The sequence below is a fragment of the Portunus trituberculatus genome, chromosome 24, assembly GCF_017591435.1.
Source record: "Portunus trituberculatus isolate SZX2019 chromosome 24, ASM1759143v1, whole genome shotgun sequence".
NCBI lineage: Eukaryota > Metazoa > Arthropoda > Malacostraca > Decapoda > Portunidae > Portunus > Portunus trituberculatus.
The window spans coordinates 17686989-17708342 of record NC_059278.1 but is presented as its reverse complement, the minus strand read 5'-3'; the positions used below and the strand labels follow the sequence as shown (position 1 = coordinate 17708342).

Below are 21354 nucleotides of genomic sequence, written 5' to 3'. Positions count from 1 at the left end.
CATACATCATTCTAAATAGCGATAGAGAGAGAGAGAGAGAGAGAGAGAGAGAGAGAGAGAGAGAGAGAGAGAGAGAGAATAGAGAGAGAGAGAGAGAGAGAGAGAGAGAGAGAGAGAGAGAGAGAGAGAGAGAGAGAATTTGACATGTAATAAGTTGCTATACCAAGAAAAATCAATCTTCAGGCCAACTTTCACCTGAGATACAGTTTATTTATCCTTCATTTAAATGCACCTGTATATGTACATATTTACATCTACATGCACATGTATATTCACATGTCACATATGTGTACATGACCTGGTCCAGCCAAACGTTTGCCCGAAAGACAGCCTCCCATCTCTCACCGAAGTCCACCAAAGCTGGAAAACACCGAATTATCTAATTTTTGTGTATGATTTACCGTCTAAATCTTCGTGGCACGGTATCTCACGACTATTGCAAGTCTATTTAGGTCACAGATATGGTAGGCAGCCTCGAAACATGGATATAAGAGGGAAAATAATGAGCATAACTCGGGCGTTCCCATGTATTTTCAATGGGTGGTCGGCAATGTTTTGGGTATAAGGGGGGGGATAGGGACAGCAGCAGACCAATAGCGCACTATAGCTTCACTTTTGTGACGTCATGCCGCCGCCTGTTATTCAACCTCCTTGAGTACGTACCTATGTAGGTTACGGTTCACAACCAACTCACAATCGCTTGTATCATGGTCACGGTGATCTGACTGCTGAGATGACTTGGCCATTGTCTGAGCGTTGGGATTCTACCTGCACGTACAGTACATTACTATACAGGCGCAGGACGGAGAGAGGATGCATTGAGTTGCATCACAGTGGGGCGTTAGTGGTGGTGTCCTCTGGCCTGCTGACTTGCTGCCACCTCTTGTAGGTGTTGTGTCGGCCGTGGTCTTGCTGACGTGTGTGCTGCGTGTCTTCTGTTTCTCTTTTCCTAAGGGAGTTAATGGTGCAGCCTGCAGTGTTAGTTGTGACTATCAGCCCGCTGCATTCGCTCTCCAGTATCCATTCCTCCTCGTGGTGGTGGACATGCATCCTATCTCCTTGCCGCATTACTTCTCCACAGTCCACTCCTTTCCTGTCTGAACACTGCTGCCTGGGTCAAGAGATTGTTTCAGTGTGACATAGACTATTAGTACAGGCAACAAATATTTAGTATGATTTATTAATTTACTTCGCCATTAACAACACAGACCCTTGCATGCCCAACCTACCCCCACCCCCATCAATCTACGTGATGTAGCAAAAAAAATATCATTTTTTTAAAACTAACTACTGAGAGAGAGAGAGAGAGAGAGAGAGAGAGAGAGAGAGAGAGCAAGTTTGGTGGCAGGTGACACAATTCAGCAGTTACGTTTGTGTGGTGGGCGAATATGTGAAAGATCGAGCTTGTATTCTATATATAGTTGTATAGGTAAATGCGCGCACACACACACACACACACACACACACACGGTAGCTCAGTGGTTAGAGCGCTGGCTTCACAAGCCAGAGGACCGGGATTCGATTCCCGATATTTGGGTGTGTCTCCTTTCACGTGTAGCCCCTGACCGAGATGAAAAGAGGTGAATTACACAGGCGGCCACCATGTACTGTGCAGTTAGCTTCTCACTCTCAGTAAGACTGCGACCACACTTAATACACACAAAATACACTCAAACCAACACAAATGCGCCCTTAACACATCATACTTACACAAAGCATATTAGATAAATCCAAAACACACTCAATACACTCCATAAAACAAGGAGGAGGAGGGGGAAGAGTTAGGGGAGACATAAGTGTATCTGTGATGAAGGAGGAAGAAGAGGAAGGAAAATTTGACAAATATACACAAACAGGACGGTCTAGTGACGCTTACGTAGAGATGGTGACCGCCACCACGGGCACCGAAGACGCCGCCGCTGCGTACCATCCAAGGAATATACAGACTCCTTGGTACCATCACGTACCGTTGTTCTGCCTGACTTACCCTTTACCACACGAACACCCGCCAGTGACAGTTGCATCTGAACAGATGATAACCAAGCATAGTCATGTGGCTCCATTTAATGACATGGGTTACTGACACCAATGGCGGAAAAATAATGACAAGTGTGGTAAATATCAGCTATAAACACAGCTGGTAGGCGGCAGCTGAACCAGCGCCGCCCACTTGATGACATCACACCCCTGGCCGGGCAGGCTGGTGATCGCGTTGGTGATTTTATGTATGTAACGGAACTCATATAAAATTCGACTTAAAGAAAAGATGAAGCCATACCCGATTGCTTGATATTTTGTAACTTGATAAATTCTTAAATTAATAGCAATAAAGAAATAGTATTAAATAGTATTAAAGAAATGTGTAAATAAAAAAAGTGTTAAAACATTTCCACTATTAAAAGTAGTGAAACATTCAGCCATTTCAAACTGACACGTATACTGAAAAAAAAATGTATGCTATATGAACGACCTCTTCAGGCATCCAACACAGAACCAGAATTGAACGCATGAAAAATACAAGTGTAAAAAAAAAAATAGCATTAAAATCTAAACTCATTAAAAACTCATAATTTCTATCCATTATCACTTGGTGAGTATGCTAACACATATTACAGAGTTTGAGTTATCTTTTAAGGCATTCTACAACGAGCCATGCCATCAAACACAAATGTAAAGTAATACAACAAAAATTATATAATTTACCTTTTAATACGACTAAACACTATTAAAAACATTTTTCATTCAATGGCACAATTTAAAAGAACACAGGCGATTTTAATGACACCGTAGAGGCCCAGTTATAGCTTGAAATAAGAAAAATATAAATACAATGATAGAAAATTTTACCATTATGTTGCTCAGTGCCACAAAACACCACTAAATGCCACATATATGCCAAACAGAGGCACGGACGACAGTGTAACAGCAATGAAAGGTTTATAGAAATCTCAAACACCTAATACAAAAGCCAAATAAAGAACTTAGAAAAGGATAGGAAAACGTATTTGAATCATTGGGTGGGCAGAGCTCCAAGGCAGCACCCTGAGTCGACTTGCTAGCTGGTGAGGTGACCACCTTGCCTCTCATCATACCAAAATTAGGCCATACAGAATTTATATCATGTAACATGATGTAATGATGGGTAGGTGGCTTCACTGTGAGCATTGCCTTCCCATAGGTGATTGACTGCTTGTTTACCTTTCAATATCTGTCCAAATTTCCAACTGTTTCCGCTCTCTGGTGTAACGAAAACCTAAGAAAATAAAGCAATTGCCTAAAAAAACTACCCAGAAAACCAGTTATACTAGACAATATAGCTTGTAGATGAGGAGGAGGAGGGTGTTATGGCCAAGCTGTAAGGTTAGGGGGACTAGAGTGAAGCAGCCCCTCCTTGTCTCGACAGCCAGCCACCATGGTACCACTCTACTGATCTTAATTAAGTAGTGCTGCTTTGTGCAGGAAGAAATGTGTGTGTGTGTGTGTAATAATAATAATAATAAAAATGGTGGTGGTTGTAGTAGTGTTATGAACAATAGGTCTATGTAATTTGTATAGTATGTATTTATATGGTGTGGTGTGGTTGTCTTTTTTTTTTTTTTTATGTTCTGCCTATGGCGCCTAGAGTATCAGAAGCGCTATTAAGCTTCCACCCGTTAGTGGCACAGGCAATTTTATTTATAGTGGTACCCATACTAGGGCCTATATCATCAACCAAGTGTATCTTTGGTAGAACCACCTAGAACATGGGTATCATGGTGACGTGACATGTAGGTCACTTTAAATCACGCAACAATTGGCAAAGTAATAAGGCCGTACTTGGTGGGATTCGAACCTATGCCCAATCCCACGCTCACCACCGTATCCACTATGCCACCGCCTCTCTGTCAGGTGGCGGTGGTATGGTGTAATACTGTAATTAATGGTGGTATAGTGGGGATAGTGGTACTGTGGTGTTCGGGTGTGGTGGTAGTGATTTTAATGCTACACTTCCATAAAGTCAACTGGTGTGTGTGTGTGTGTGTGTGTGTCCCTTATTCACAGACGCTGCTGATCACCCAGCCAGCCTTCCCCATTATGGGCCAAGATCAGCTGAGCTCATAGACCAATCTTTTGGATAGGGCTGAGATCACACAACACTCCACATACCGGGAAAGCGAGGCCACAACCACTCAAATTACATCCCGTACCTACTTGCTGTTAGGTGAACAGGGCTTCACATGAAGCGGCTTGCCAATTTGCCTTGTCACACCCAGGACTCGAACCCAAGCTCTCTCGGTTGTGAGCCAAATGTGCTAACCACTACGCTACACGGTGTGTGTGTAATTCACCTCGGTCGTCTGCTGGTCACCCAGCATGTACATACATAATAATTGGTGTGTTAACCCTCAATTCTTTTGTTTAATTATTTCATCCTTCCACTTTTCCATCTCTAATTCCTCCTATTGTCCTAACTTTTACAAATATATATCTTACAAATATATATTGCATACTAGTTGTGCACTGTTTATAACACGGCCCAGTATCTCAGTGATTAGAGCGCTGGCTTCACAAGCCAGAGGACCGGGGTTCGATTCCCCGGCCGGGTGGAGATATTTGGGTGTGTCTCCTTTCACGTGTAGCCCCTGTTCACCTAGCAGTGAGTAGGTACGAGATGTAAATTGAGGAGTTGTGACCTTGTCCCGGTGTGTGGTGTGTGCCTGGTCTCAGGCCTATCGGAAGATCGGAAATAATGAGCTCTGAGCTCGTTTCCGTAGGGTAACGTCTTGCTGTCTCGTCAGAGACTGCAGCAGATCAAACAGTGAAACACACTGTAGTGTAGTGGTTAGCACGCTCGACTCACAATCGAGAGTCCCGGAAAGCGGCGAGACAAATGGGCAAGCCTCTTAATGTGTAGCCCCTGTTCACCCAGCAGTAAATAGGTACGGGATGTAAGTCGAGGGGTTGTGGCCTCGCTGTCCCGGTGTGTAGAGTATGTTGTGGTCTCAGTCCTACCCGAATATCGGTCTATGAGCTCTGAGCTCGCTCCGTAATGGGGAAGACTGGCTGGGTGACCAGCAGACGACCGTGATGAATTACATACACACACATACACTACCATCACCACCACCACCAACAACAACCAAATACTTAGAGAGAGAGAGAGAGAGATAGCTTGGTAGCTTGACTTACGGAGCGGCGGTGGTGCAGCAGCAGCAGCAGCAGCAGTAATAGTAGTAGCAGTAGTAGAAATAAAACTTATATCAAAATCAACATCTTAAATCTCTCTCTCTCTCTTCTTTAAAGAGTTTTAGTAGATAAGTATATATATATATATATATATATATATATATATATATATATATATATATATATATATATATATATATATATATATATATGATATATGTCTTTGAATTTAAGGTAACTTTTCATCACCTAAGGTAACTCCCAAAACTATTCTGAGAGCCTCGGCATGAAAGGACATGTGATGGAGAACGTGGCTGAAGCAAGGTCAGGATAACATTCAGTGAAGTGAAACATTGTTAGCAAATTTTCTTGGATCTGTGATGAAACTAGTTCTTCAAAGTGCAGGTATGGTTAAGTAAGCATTATTAATGGATTCATATAAAAAAAAGTGTTGGATTAAAAACTTTATATATGTTAACCATTTCATATAAAAAAAAAATAGAAGAGAATAAAATAGTTCTTAAGAGTTTTGTTGTCAATAAAATACAGTTCTTAAAGAGTTTTGTTGTTCATAAGGGAATATTCCTTTCAATTCTACCTTATAAAAATATCCATAATCAACTTAAACAAAATATACCTTGGCTTACACACCTATTATTTATCTAATTCATATAAATGGAGTCACACTTCAAACAGGCATATTGCTGTCCATCCTACTATCCTGCAGTTTCTTCCTCCTCATTCTCCAGGTCATCAGATTGATACACTTTAGACAGCTGGCCAGTGATGGGAGGGAAAGGGTTTTTGGCAACATCTGGGAAAGGCAAAAACATATTCCACATTTCCATAGGCAGCAATTCTTCAACAAGTGAATTGAGAGACTGTTCTGGAGTAATTATCTTAATCCGCTTCATCACCTTCTCCACAGTGCTGGCTTCAATTTGGTTGGAAGTCTCAGAAGCCAATGAATATATGTCCTTTGTTAAGTTTGACCAAAAAATCCCACTGAAATTCATCACCTCATTCACTGCTGCTGCAGTCACTCGGCACTTAGAAAAATGTGTAAACACTTCTTTGGTGACTGACCGTGGAAAAGTAGCTGGCATCTGTGACTTTTTTGTACCTTTTTTCTGTTTATGTTTTTGCAGAGGCTTAGCTGAGGTCTTGCTGGTTGATGGGGCTCCAAGAAGACCTGCCAATAATGGTTTGGGTTTAGGAACTGGTGGTGGCACTGGTTTTGTCTTCAGCTGTTCCAGAAACTCCTTCAACGTCATCTGTCTTACTTTGGCTGTAGTGAAGGGAGTTGATGGTTGTGCTTTAGGCTTTGTGGTTGATGTAGTCTTTACCTTCAGAGCATTGACAGGTGAGGCAGATGTTGCACTCTTATCACTGCCATGAAAAGATAGTTGTAATGGTTCTAAATTCGAGGCATATTCATCTTCACTATCAGAAAGTGGTGCTTCTTCAATAGCATCCTCTGGCAAGACATTCTGAGCAGCACCTCTAGACAAAGAACCACTTATTCTCCTCTTCTTGCTAGGACTATCATCTTCAAATATATCATCTTCATTATCTTCAGAAGCATGTTGTTGCGATTTACCAATTTCTTGGGAATTATGAGATTCTTCAACTGGGGGATGTGATGATGGCCCACCTGTGCCCTCATTAGAAGGTAGTGATGCAATGGCTTCAGAGACCTGCCAAGCATCAGAGGCTTGAGACATTCTGGTTTGCCTTGGAGATCCAGTGGTAGATGTGTCTTTCACTGTCTTATCTGTTTGAGGACTTGCCAAAACAGCCACACTCTTCTGTGCTGACCTTGTGGGTGTGGGTGTGGTGGTGGCAGTGACCTCAGCCACACTCTTCTGTGCCAACCTTGTGGGTGTGGTGGTGGCAGTGACCTCAGCCACACTCTTCTGTGCCAACCTTGTGGGTGTGGTGGTGGCAGCGACCTCAACCAAATTCTTCCGTGCTGACCTTGTGGGTGTGATGGTAGCAGCAACCTCAGCCACACTCTTCCGTGCTGACCTTGTGGGTGTGGGTGTGGTGGTGGCAGCAACCTCAGCCACACTCTTCTGTGCTGATCTTGTGGGTGTGGATGGGTTGGTGGCAGTGACCTCAGCCACACTCTTCTGTGCTGACCTTGTGGGTGTGGATGGGGTGGTGGCAGTGACCTCAGCCACACTCTTCTGTGCTGACCTTGTGGGTGTGGGTATGGTGGTGGTAGTAACCTCACCCACACTCTTTCGTGTTGATCTTGTGGGTGTGGGTGTGGTGGTGGCAGCAACCTCACCCACACTCTTTTGTGTTGGTCTTGTGGGTGTGGGTGTGGTGGTGGCAGCAACCTCACCCACACTCTTTCGTGTTGACCTCGTGGGTGTGGGTGTGGTAATGGCAGCAACCTCACCCACACTCTTTTGTGTTGATCTTGTGGGTGTGGTGGTGGCAGCAACCTCACCCACACTCTTTTGTGTTGATCTTGTGGGTGTGGGTGTGGTGGTGGCAGCAACCTCACCCACACTCTTTCGTGTTGACCTTGTAGGTGTGGGTGTGGTGGTGGCAGCAACCTCAGCCACACTCTTCTGTGCTGATCTTGTAAGTCTGGGTGTGGCTGCAGGTGTGATGACTTCACTCAGAGCCTTCAGTTGATCTGCTGGAGTACCTTTAAGATCTAATAGTGTATCTTCCTCTTGTATATTTAGCAGACCTTGACTTGCTTCAGGTTCTTCTTGGTGAATATATGTTGCAGAAATTCTTTTTCCCAGGTCATGAGCTGAGAAATTAGCTTCACGTAAAATGTCTGTTGTGGAGGTCTCCTCATCCCTGAAGCTTAGAGGAGGGAGGATAAAATCATTACTAATGTCCTGGGATGTTCTATTGCCTGATTCCTGTGAGGCTTCAGGTGATGGTGCTGAGGATTCTGGAGGAGGAGCCTGCATATCTGGAGCATCAAAAGCATCTTCAGCACTTGTAACAGTCTGTGGATCAGCAGACTTTTGTTTTGCCGGCAAAAGTTCAATTATAGAAGGAAGGTTTAATTGCCGAGATTTAATCTGACTACCAAACCTAACCTTGGTATTCTTTATGCTTATATGAGAATCATCCTTTTCTGATATGAAAGAGTATGATCCATCACCTATAGAGGAAACATCACCAGAAACATCAGATATAATTTTTTCTGTTTCTGTTGTAGGTGATGCAGTGCTTGGCAGGCTAAGCAGTGACTCATTTTCTGCTGCATTTGCTTCTGTAGAGGACTGTGTACTTTGAGTCTCTGGCTCATCAGGCTGCACTTCTTGAGCTATGATGTTTGTAGTGTCAGCAGCCTTCTCCCCAGATTTCCCTTCCTCACTTAAAGATTCTGTAGTACTATTAGTTGATGGGAGATCTTTCTTCTTCCTTTTCTTTTTTGCAGGAGGTTTGGGTACCACTTCAGCTGGAACTGATGCATCCTCCAACTTTTTCTTCTTCCTCTTCTGCCATTTTGCTGCTTTCTCCATATCAAAACTTGTGATAAGAGAGGAAGATGAGTCACTATCTTGAGGGACAATGTTGGCATATGTCTGGTTGGCACCCTGAATAACACTTGCATTGAGGGTCTGATCCATGAAGGATGAAGACTGCTTTGCCTGCTGACGAAGAACTTCACGGGACATGCTTTGCTCTCCTGAAAGACAATGAAGTGTTTAGTGCTTAAAACAAATGACAAGAATAAACTATTTTGGATGTTGTATTCTTATTAGAATACATCATACATTAAATAAATATGTAACTTTTGAATCACAATATAAAGTGATTCAAGAACACACCTTCTTGACTTTAAGCATTGAAGTACAAGAGATTTGCTTTAACCTTATAATTAAAAAGAAATATATTAATGAGGTCCCTTTAATTGTCACTAGCAAGGTAACACATACTGCCAGGAATTTATTTGAGGAGCTGGACAGATTCTATGCTTTCTGAAAATAAATTATCTCACCTTTGCTCAGTCTGGAAGATTTTCTCTTCTTGGGCCCACTCTGAGTCTTCTGAATGGAGGCATTCTTTGCTGCAGCTCCTCGGGTTCTGAAGGGAATTGGAGTTTCTTGCACATCTGCTACTGCCATGAAGCGGCGCAAGAGTGTGCGAGGCGTGGCACCATCTTTCAGGAGGTCCAGTGAGTCATCCATGCTGCTGCTACTGTGACTTCACTGCTGCTGAAGTTAGAGAATATCAATACTTGTATAAGATGATGTACTGAATGTAATGCTCCCTTTAATATATTAGTATTTCTATATTTGTATATGATGTAGTAAATGTAATGATTCTTTTAAATAGAGTTGAAACACTGAGAAATCAACCAAAAGGTAGAACTAACTGGCCATGGAAGGACATCAGAACATAACCAAATAATAACAGAACATAATAACCACTACACTGGGTTTGCAAGTATTGAACAGAATGATTATGCAGCCCATGCTAGTCATTCTTTCAATTATTGGGCACACCAGTGAAGGTGTATTTGTCTGTGCATGTGTATCATAGCTGTTGAGCAAGCACAAAATTAATCAATGGGAATGCAGTCACTGGCCAATTGAAAAAATACAGAATCAATTAGGTAAACAGCATTTTGTCATCATGTGGAGAAAGAAACATCTCAGTTTGAAATATAAGAATTAGTCTCAGGAAGTTGTCTGTCTGTTGTGTGTCACTTCGACCATTTCCAGTGCATGGCCTGGTATTTGGTATTCTTGCTTGTGCAGCATGACAGGACCAAGAACTAGGGGCAGTAGTGCCGAAGCTGGTGGGCATGGCACACACAGTAAGACTAGTTTACATCAGGGGACTCCTACATCATAGAGACAACCTCCTATGGAAATTCTAACCTCACTTGCCTCACGCAGTGCTGAAGATGAAGCCATGTGCTTAACTTGTGACGATGTAGCGCAAGAAAATGCTATTGGCTGTGACTAATGCAGTGCATGGTTTCCCACCCCAATGTGTATGGGGCTCCCAGTCCAAATTACCCAGAATATTGCTGATTTTGGTGGTGAAAGGATTGCCTTTATATGCATTGAATGCAGGGCAAATTCTTCATCAGGTAATGCTAATAGCAATGTAGACAAAATAAGTATAGGAGCCTTTAAATAGCTCCATCAACTGTCAAAATCTTATGCAAAACAGTTCAAGATCTTTCTGAACATGTTAGAGCTTTGACCTTAAACACCTACTGTGAGTGTTCACCTGTCTTCTGTCTCCCAGCCACCTCCCGCTGAAAACCTTCACCTCACTATCAGAGACGAGATTCAGGAAATGGATGAGAGACAAAAAAGAAAGCATTCCCTAATACTGAAAGGCTCTAATACCTCCACTACCACTCAGGCTTCTGACTTCTTCAAGCGCCTAACACATACGTTGATTGGAATTGGAATTATTCCTGATTCAGTTGTTCCTATCCCTAACATTACTAACAACATGATGTAGCTACAGGATTAAAACAATTGATGATAATTTGAAGAACAAGTTACTCACTAATGCTAAAAATATTAGAAACTTCCCTGAACATGACTGTGTACATAAGCCATGATTTGACATATAAACAGAGATAAGATCTATATCAGAGGCACCACGCCCTAGCTCTTCCAACACCAACCAAACTAACAGTACCAATTATGCAGACAACAATCTTCAGCCTTCCAATGGTTAGCTTCATGGTGTTCCTCCACCTCTTCTACCCACTACATCCACCTTCAATATTTTCAATTCACTTCTTATAAAATTAGTAAATGCTAATAGTATTCATCATAAAATTAAATATTTAGAAGATATCATTACCATTTCTCCTACTAACATGCTTGCTGTAGCTGAGACCTGGTTAACTCCATTAATTCCTGATCCACCTATCATGTTAACAAACTTTACTATTCATAGGTCTGACTCCCCATCAGGAATTGCCAAACATGGAGTCTGTATTTATATCACAAATGCTATTAAGTATACTGCTAACTCACCAATGTACCTAATACTGTAGGTATACACTTGACTCAGTTTGACATTTGTGTAGTTTTCATATGCCGACAACCCTCAAATTCTTTTAACAATAACCAACAATCATTACAGTTTATTTCTTTGTTCTGTTATGGCAGAGTTAATATTACTGGGAGACTTTAATCTTCCATCCAGTGACTGGTCCCTTGAATCTCCCCCTTACCTTAACTATTTGACATACAATGACCACTTGTTTTATGAGTGTTTTTTGTCCTTAGGACTTAAACAGTGGGTGGAGAACCACACTTTTATCCCTTCTCTCAACATCTTAGACTTTATCTTTACTTCTCACTACAACAGCATTGGTGATTTAAAAATTCATCCACCTTTACCCCAGTCCTCATGTAATGACTCACATTTCCTATATTTCCAGACTTATGCCCTTCATGAGGAAAACTGTAGTCAACTTTCTACAGAGAAGTTGGTTTAGAGGCAAATATAACATAATTAATGCTTTTCTAGCTTCAGTAGACTGACAATATGAATTAGCTAATCTTAATGTCAACCAAATGTTTCTTAGATTTATAAATATATTTGTTCCTCTCATTAATACCTACAATTTAATTTAAAACACAGACTCTAAACCATTTTCCAGTCACTCACCAAAACATCTTATCAAACTGAAACAGTGAACTTGGGATAACTATAAAATAATCCGCTCCCCTCAGAGTAGAAACACCCTGTGATACTTGATGCAATGAGTGATTTTCATCGTATCAACCATCAATAGCACCATACATTTAAAATCAAATCTCATATAGATTATGAAAAATCCCTTGTACACCACTTTAATGATTCACCAAAAGTACTTCACAATTATATAATAATTATATATAATTATTGGCCCTCTCATAACCTCCACTATAGTCTGACCGGGTTTAATTTACGGCTGTGGTGGGGTGAGGATAGCTCTACAGTACTGCCACGTTTCCAAAAAATGCGATGTGAAATGGAAGTTATTGGTGTACAATGCATCGCAAATACCATCAATTCAGATGAATAAAATTTGGACTTGTGTATATAGATGGCTGAATCAACAGTAACCATCATATGCATAAAAAAACTATATAGTACCATACAAACATGGCATACATATTCAACAGTGTTGCTGATATCAACTGTAGTAACTTATAATGGTACTTAGCGTATGTTTAGGGTGTGTAATAATATCAGCGTTACAGGTATAAGATAATGAGCATGGAAAAAAGAAATAATCTATTATCCAAAGTAAAAAAAAAAAAAATAGAAGTCTTGTGAGTGGCGGCAATACTGATGAACCCAGCCTGGCCAGGCCGAATAGCCTCACCTTGTAGTACCAGATGTTGTTATAATTGTAAGATAAAATGCTCACATTTACTGGTTTTTACAGTAATTTCAAGGGTGAGGCATGATCACATTCATAATTCGTAAGCCAAGCTAATGTGTAGTTTCTATTTTTACAAAATAGTAGGTATATGCCAATACCTAAGTGAAAAAAAAGCATTATTCACTTGCGAGCAGCAACTCTTCCACACCCAGCTGGTGGCCTTGACACATTGTGGTGGCGACGTGACTGACCTCGTGCCACTCACTTATATATATATATATATATATATATATATATATATATATATATATATATATATATATATATATATATATATATATATATATATATATATATATATATATATATAGGCTGTAAATTAAGGCTGGTCAGACTATAGTTACCGAACCTCAGCTTATGGCAGAATGTCTAGCACAAGCTTAAATTGCTGCTATGTGTTTCTGAAATACATCAGCAACCTGCCCCACATCAGTATTTCAATGGTCATATTGACCGCATAAACTTCTGTCAATGACATCTATCAACTCTTCCTTACCATACACACTAACTCTAGTATGGGCCCTGATAACATTCACCCCCAATTTCTTCACAAATATGCTCATCACCAAACTTATCCCCTTTATCTCATCTTTCACAAATCACTTGTAGATGGGATTCTACCTCAGGCCTGGAAAGAGTCATTAATCATTCCAATATTCAAAAAAAGTACCAGTCAAGATTCACTTAACTATCGTCCTATCAGTCTAACCTCTGTATGTTGCAAGACTCTTGAGAAGTTAGTCTCACGCCAGCTTTATGATTATCTAGACACTAACTCTCGACTTCCTCCCAACCAGTACGGTATGGCTTCCGTAAAAACCGATCTGTAGAGGATCAATTTCTCCTCACCTATAATGGCATAACTTCTTGGTTAGATGACGGCTACGTTGCTGATCTCATCCTATTCAACTTCCAAAAAGCCTTTGATGTGGTAAATCACCAAATATTAATTTACAAACTATCTTTACTGGGAAACGGCAATCCTCTATCAAGCTCAATTTCTAATTAACAGAACTATAACAGTCCCAATCTCAGGTTACCAAAGCTCCCAAACAGATCTCTCTAACAAATTTCCCTAAGAGTCAGTGCTTGGCCCTCTGCTTTTTCTTTATATAAATTTTGGCCCTAACTACAATCACTATTCGATTTACGACATACGCGAGGTATGACCACCCGTACTTACGACCACGTCCAGCAGATCAGCAGATGCCTATTATGAGTTTGCTGTATTGTACGTTTGGCAGTGCAACGCACGTAAGATAGTTGTGGCGGCGCCCAGCATCATGTACGACAGTTATGGCAGCACGCCATCTCACAGACTCACACTATCCTACCACTTCACTTGTTGACTAGATACCGTCACAGATATAGTAGTACCATCCTAAATTAAAGGTTAGGGTGGGGTCAGGTGCCTGACCGCACCTGTTTACAGCGTTGCTATGTTTCCACCAGAGGTTGCTATGACTCCTCCAACTCCTCCTAACCTAACCTTTCACTCCGATTTGAGCATTATTATTGATTCTTCCTTACGTTTTCACAACCATATTCATTCTATTGTCTGCAAAGCAAACCTATTACATTCCACACTAAAAAGATCACTAATTTTCATGATCCCTGTGTACATAACCCACATAAGACCAATTTTAAAATTTTCCTTATCAGAGTGGTTTATCCAGTATACAGGGGACCTCAAACTTCTTGAAGAGATGAGCCAAGCAGATTTCTGGTCTGAAGGACCTCCTTTACTCCAGGCATCTTGAAATTCTTAACCTGTATTCAGTTAGAGGAAGACTTCTACAATCTGACCTCATAAAATGCTGGAAAATTTTTCATGACCAATCAGCCATTGAATCACGACATCCATTTCAGCTTCCACCAAACCTTATAACACGAGGCCATACATTTAAAGTGGCACACCAACACACTACTGTTGACTGTAGACCTCACTTCTTTGATAATAGGTGTGTCCCTCTTGGAACTCATTACCAGATGCAGTGGTGGGGCTCACTTCCCTTCCCCAATTCAAATCTGCCTTGCATTCCTGTATACATGTGGAGTTAATCAGTTTTAAAGATTGAACTTAAGTTCACTCTATATGGTATATTCTTCCAGCCCATGTTACTTTTATACCTATTTTTACATGCTGTATATTCATCATTGGGCTGGCATACCAGCAGTTGTTTGGCCCATCTGATTCCTATGCCTAATTGTCATGTTGTGTCACAAGCAGGTTCACCCAACCAGGTGAGTAATAGCCAGATTTCAAAAAGAGAAATAAATTAACAACTTCATATCAATTTCTTAGCTTTGCAAATTATGTTGGATTAATCCAGTTAAGTTATGTTAGGTTTTATTAATTCAGCTACGTTGGATTTGGTTTGATAGATTAGTTAAATTTAAATGACATAAGTTTTGTAAAAATTGTCAAACAGTACTTTGTGAAGAGATAAAGGGGTTGGGGAAGGATGGTACTAGGAATAAAAATTAAAAAGTAATGATTTGTGATAAAAAAAAATAAATAAATAAAAATTGCCAGTAGAAAATAGTTCCATCCAGAACTGAGAGATTGCTGCAAGAATCAAAATTACTGACAGATTTTTTTTTTATCTGAAGTGCATAGACCTCTGGACCTCTACCTGTTAGTACTACTGGAGCTGAGGTGAGCCAATAGCTATAACAATAATGTATAAGACTGCCAGCCAAGTTTTCATAGAAGTGTAAATTTGCCACAAACAATACAACTCAATCCCCTTCTCCCTGCCGAATTTTAATTGTCTCAACGAAGGGGCTGGCGTAATATATCGGTCTGTCAGAAAATAGCAAGTTAGACAATAACACAATAATATTATAGGTAAGAATGCCTTTACTGCGTCGATCATAACAAACAAGCATACATTTACCCAGATATAAAGTCACTCAGAAAATTTGCCAGCTAAGGATATTTCCATACAACTCCAACACACTACTGAATATTAATATTATAATATGTATATTAACAACTGTACTTTTTCGAAGGGCAGATGTTTTGGTAAGTGACTGGTGACTGAGGGTAAATCGGCTTTGTTCTTCATCACAAACTAAAACAAAGTTGGTAAATAAGTAGTCCAGGAAACCTTACCATATGCTACAACTAGTGAAGCAATAGGGAGAGTTCACTGTCACCTCAAATGCTCAAACAGCGCATACCCCGCCAATCCTTTCAAACTTGTGTTGTTGCTGTTAGTGACAGATTCCCAAACCCGCCAACAGATGGAGCAGAGTTGCCAAGTCTCCTGAGTAAACTGGTGCCAAATTTGTTTATATTATATACTGCCGGAATTTGAATGCCAAAATTTTACAAATCGTAATATTTGATACCTATATAGCAGTTGTTCCTAAACTTGTCACTATCAAGCCCTCTTAGGGAACTACTGGTAGACCTATATACCACGCTCCCATTCATGTCTGTTAATAGAATTGAACGGTCCTCGCACATTTTCAAGGTATAAATAATAATGTAAGTACCCGAGCAAGAAAAGGAAAAGCAGCACACATGACTTTATTTACAGTTAGGTGTAAAACTAAACTAATTCCATTAGTATCAGCACGCCAATTTAATGGTAGTTTTCTGAGCTGCAAATTAAATTTCTTTCATTTTTATAAAATCTGTTCCACATTTTGCCTTTGTTAACAAGGAAACTTCTAGTATCCTCACAGCAGCAACTATGTTATTTACTTTCGTAAATTATCTATATAATTCTTTGTAGCAGGTAATCTATATAGGTATTCTTTACCGCCGGATCGACGCTCCAAGACTATAATTCCCGCAGCTGAGCCACTGTATTATCTTGAGTTGTAGCCTACTCGCAGTGTGGATGAAAGCTTCAATCTAAAAATTTAACTACTGCAAGTTTACACAATTCTAAGCAGAAAATACTCTATAAGTATAGGTGTTTTCTGCAATGGTTAACAAGTGGGAGGAATTTTTTTTTTTTATTTCAATCCAGATGGGAGGATAGCCACCCGCAAGCGGCTGGCTTCCGCCACCCCCTCGCGAACTTGAAACCATTTAGTTGCCAAGTTGCTGATTTCTCTTAATTTTTACTAGCATTCTTTCAGTCTGAATTAAAGTTTTTTTCTTAATTATCAACAAGTATGTGATCAATTGTTCTAGGGAACTATGCCACTTTCCATGGAATAGGCTTTAGGTGTCCGCAAACCCTATTCCATGAAAAAGTGGCATAGTTCCCTAGAACAATTGATATATATATATATATATATATATATATATATATATATATATATATATATATATATATATATATATATATATATATATATTGCGTACGTGTTTACCGTTCGTCAATATAGAGTATAGTTGAAATTATAAAGGCTTTAAGGTATAGTGACAACATTTGTGTATTATTAACAGGAAAGACACTCTTGGGAACCCTACTAATCACCTTTTTGATGAGCGTTGCAGACTGCTCGTTGATAGTGACACAGATTTCCAAGATTTTTTTTTTTTTTTTTTTTTTTTGTATGGTTCCAGCGACAATGTTAACGACATACCACAGTAATATAGTATCCCGCAAAGATGTGTTGAGACGTGGAACAGTTTGAGTGAAAAAGTGGTCTCAGCAACGAGTGTGCATAGCTTTAAAGAAAAATTGGATAAGTGTAGATATGGAGACGGGGCCACACGACCATAAAGCCCAGGCCCTGTAAAACTACAACTAGGTAAATACAACTAGGTAAATACACACACACACACACACGGTGTGTGGTGTGTGCCTGGTCTCAAGCCTATCCGAAGATCGGAAATAATGAGCTCTGAGCTCGTTCCGTAGGGTAACGTCTGGCTGTCTCGTCAGAGACTGCAGCAGATCAAACAGTGAAACACACACACACAGTAATGATAATAACACTGTTGCAGCAGCAGCTGCTGCTCCTGCTATACTACTACTATACGTACTATTACACTACCTCACACACGTACCTTTCTCCTATCACTACACTTTGTACACATATTTCAGGCGTGCAATAGCAGGAAGCACTGAGAAGTATAGCTTACACCAAATTCCCCACACACAGCCAAACTATACTAGGAACACTCAAAATTATCCCAAGACGCATTCAAAACACCAAGCAACCAGAGGAGTCGCAATGGGGTAGGCAACATAAGCAGTTGCCTAGGGTCCCATGGTGGTGGGGGACCTGAGGGAAGGCAGATATTGCATTTTAGCATATTTAAATTTTTGTACATTTCGGTTATGTTTGTTTTTCTGTCATTCATATAGTATGTGTAAAGTAATTTGTATTGAGTTTATGTTATTTATCATTTATTTTACATATTAATTTTTAATAGCACATAAAACTCACTACAGACACCCAATATACATCAAAACCACACTAAACCACATTCAAAAGACCATTCACACACATTCAAAAAACACTAAAAATACTATATAACACACTCAAAACACACCAAAACACACTCAAAACACACCAAAATACTCAAACACATCACACCACACTCAAGATACGTAAAATATACTTAGTACCCTAAAAAATACATGAAATAACACACTAAAACATACAAAATGCACCCAAAACATACTTAGAGCGGTCAAAACACACTGGAACCCTACCAAACACACTTAAAACACTACAAATACATTCTAGAAACACCAAAATACATTATAGAGAACGGTGATATTACAAGGGAAACTTAGCTAAAAATATTGCGGCTTAGCTCCTCTTCCATTTCCCTTTCTCCTTACTTCTTCGCCCTCTTCCTTTGTTTCTCCTTTTTTCTCTCTTCTATTGCTTCTGTTTACACGTTTGAGCCTATATTTGCATCAAAACACTTAGAAGACATTAGATATTAAGCAAAATATTGAGGTAAAGGAGGGCGAGTTAATGTACGCACCTAATATGAAAGTCACTTACCATCATTATTTCCGTAGATGAGAGAGAGAGAGAGAGAGAGAGAGAGAGAGAGCTTTGCCCTTCTGATCGTTTTGTCATGTTTTTCTTTTTTTCTTTTTTATAGATATACTCTCCCACTTTTCTTGCAGTAATTGAGGCTCAAGTCAATCCAAGGCTCCAAGGGGCCAGTTAAGGCACCAAGGCTCCTGTTAATCCAAGGCTCCAAGGGGCCAGTTAAGGCACCAAGGCTCCTGTTAATCCAAGGCTCCAAGGGGCCAGTTAAGGCACCAAGGCTCCAGTTAATCCAAGGCTCCAAGGGGCCAGTTAAGGCACCAAGGCTCCAGTTAATCCAAGGCTCCAAGGGGCCAGTTAAGGCACCAAGGCTCCTGTTAATCCAAGGCTCCAAGGGGCCAGTTAAGGCACCAAGGCTCCTGTTAATCCAAGGCTCCAAGGGGCCAGTTAAGGCACCAAGGCTCCTGTTAATCCAAGGCTCCAAGGGGCCAGTTAAGGCACCAAGGCTCCTGTTAATCCAAGGCTCCAAGGGGCCAGTTAAGGCACCAAGGCTCCTGTTAATCCAAGGCTCCAAGGGCCAGTTAAGGCACCAAGGCTCCTGTTAATCCAAGGCTCCAAGGGGCCAGTTAAGGCACCAAGGCTCCTGTTAATCCAAGGCTCCAAGGGGCCAGTTAAGGCACCAAGGCTCCTGTTAATCCAAGGCTCCAAGGGGCCAGTTAAGGCACCAAGGCTCCTGTTAATCCAAGGCTCCAAGGGGCCAGTTAAGGCACCAAGGCTCCTGTTAATCCAAGGCTCCAAGGGGCCAGTTAAGGCACCAAGGCTCCTGTTAATCCAAGGCTCCAAGGGGCCAGTTAAGGCACCAAGGCTCCGGTTGATCCAAGGCTCCAAGGGGCCAGTTAAGGCACCAAGACTCCTGTTAATGCAAGGCTCCAAGGGTCCAGTTAAGGCACCGGGGCTAAAAACAATCCAAGGCTACAAGTTGCCAGTTAAGGCACCAAAGCTCCTGTTAATCCAAGGCTCCAAGGAGCCAGTTAAGGCACCAAGGCTCCTGTTAATCCAAGGCTCCAAGGGGCCAGTTAAGGCACCAAGGCTCCTGTTAATCCAAGGCTCCAAAGGGCCAGTTAAGGCACCAAGGCTCCTGTTAATCCAAGGTTCCAAGGGGCCAGTTAAGGCACCAAGGCTCCAAGGGACCAGTTAAGGGACCAAGGCTCCTCTTAATCTAAGGCTCCAAGGGGCCAGTTAAGGCACCAAGGCTCCTGTTAATCCAAGGCTCCAAGGGGCCAGTTAAGGCACCAAGGCTCCAGTCAATCCAAGGTTCCAAGGGGCCAGTTAAGGCACCAAGGCTCCAAGGGGCCAGTTAAGGCACCAAGGCTCCTGTTAATCCAAGGCTCCAAGGGGCCAGTTAAGGCACCAAGGCTCCTGTTAATCCAAGGCTCCAAGGGGCCAGTTAAGGCACCAAGGCTCCTGTTAATCCAAGGCTCCAAGGGGCCAGTTAAGGCACCAAGGCTCCTGTTAATCCAAGGCTCCAAGGGGCCAGTTAAGGCACCAAGGCTCCTGTTAATCCAAGGCTCCAAGGGGCCAGTTAAGGCACCAAGGCTCCAAGGGGCCAGTTAAGGCACCAAGGCTCCTGTTAATCCAAGGCTCCAAGGGGCCAGTTAAGGCACCAAGGCTCCTGTTAATCCAAGGCTCCAAGGGGCCAGTTAAGGCACCAAGGCTCCTGTTAATCCAAGGCTCCAAGGGGCCAGTTAAGGCACCAAGGCTCCTGTTAATCCAAGGCTCCAAGGGGCCAGTTAAGGCACCAAGGCTCCTGTTAATCCAAGGCTCCAAGGGGCCAGTTAAGGCACCAAGGCTCCTGTTAATCCAAGGCTCCAAGGGGCCAGTTAAGGCACCAAGGCTCCTGTTAATCCAAGGCTCCAAGGGGCCAGTTAAGGCACCAAGGCTCCTGTTAATCCAAGGCTCCAAGGGGCCAGTTAAGGCACCAAGGCTCCTGTTAATCCAAGGCTCCAAGGGGCCAGTTAAGGCACCAAGGCTCCTGTTAATCCAAGGCTCCAAGGGGCCAGTTAAGGCACCAAGGCTCCTGTTAATCCAAGGCTCCAAGGGGCCAGTTAAGGCACCAAGGCTCCTGTTAATCCAAGGCTCCAAGGGGCCAGTTAAAGCACAAAGTCTCCAAGGTTCCAAGGGGCCAGTTAAAACACCAAGGCTCCAGTTAATCCAAGGCTCCAAGGGGCCAGTTAAGGCACCAAGGCTCCTGTTAATCCAAGGCTCCAAGGGGCCAGTTAAGGCACCAAGGCTCCTGTTAATCCAAGGCTCCAAGGGGCCAGTTAAGGCACCAAGGCTCCTGTTAATCCAAGGCTCCAAGGGGCCAGTTAAGGCACCAAGGCTCCTGTTAATCCAAGGCTCCAAGGGGCCAGTTAAGGCACCAAGGCTCCTGTTAATCCAAGGCTCCAAGGGGCCAGTTAAGGCACCAAGGCTCCTGTTAATCCAAGGCTCCAAGGGGCCAGTTAAGGCACCAAGGCTCCTGTTAATCCAAGGCTCCAAGGGGTCAGTTAAGGCACCAAGGCTCCTGTTAATCCAAGGCTCCATGGAGCCAGTTAAACAAGGGGCCAGTTAAGGCACCAAGGCTCTTGTTAATCCAAGGCTCCAAGGGGCCAGTTAAGGCACCAAGGCTCCTGTTAATCCAAGGCTCCAAGGGGCCAGTTAAGGCACCAAGGCTCCTGTTAATCCAAGGCTCCAAGGGGCCAGTTAAGGCACCAAGGCTCCTGTTAATCCAAGGCTCCAAGGGGCCAGTTAAGGCACCAAGGCTCCTGTTAATCCAAGGCTCCAAGGGGCCAGTTAAGGCACCAAGGCTCCTGTTAATCCAAGGCTCCAAGGGG

General features: G+C 42.0%; 2 protein-coding genes across 4 annotated transcripts in view; one reads left to right on the top strand and one right to left on the bottom strand.

Moving 5' to 3' along the window:
• The window catches only part of LOC123508457 (flocculation protein FLO11-like), a 54567-nt gene that overhangs the window by 12970 nt on the left and 20243 nt on the right, over positions 1–21354 (top strand). The window lies entirely within an intron of this gene.
• Positions 5618–15794, bottom strand: LOC123508455 (cell wall protein DAN4-like). Of its 3 annotated transcripts, XM_045262204.1 has the most exons (4): positions 15678–15794; positions 9146–9359; positions 7620–8833; positions 5618–7568 (listed from the first exon to the last, which is right to left on the bottom strand). In XM_045262204.1, the coding sequence occupies exons 2-4, from the start codon at positions 9333–9335 to the stop codon at positions 5883–5885; spliced, it is 3090 nt and encodes a 1029-aa protein (XP_045118139.1). In that variant the 5' UTR covers positions 9336–9359; positions 15678–15794; the 3' UTR covers positions 5618–5882. The 3 variants fall into 3 exon arrangements, with proteins under 3 accessions (XP_045118139.1, XP_045118138.1, XP_045118137.1); XM_045262203.1 differs by having other exon boundaries at positions 5618–8833; positions 9146–9362; XM_045262202.1 differs by having other exon boundaries at positions 5618–8833.

Excerpts from the sequence above, each read along its gene's own strand:
- LOC123508455 (XM_045262203.1), bottom strand. The coding sequence starts at position 9,335 with ATGGATGACTCACTGGACCTCCTGAAAGATGGTGCCACGCCTCGCACA. Across the intron at positions 8,834-9,145 it reads ATCTTCCAGACTGAGCAAAG|GAGAGCAAAGCATGTCCCGT; the intron begins GTGAGATAATTT and ends ATTGTCTTTCAG.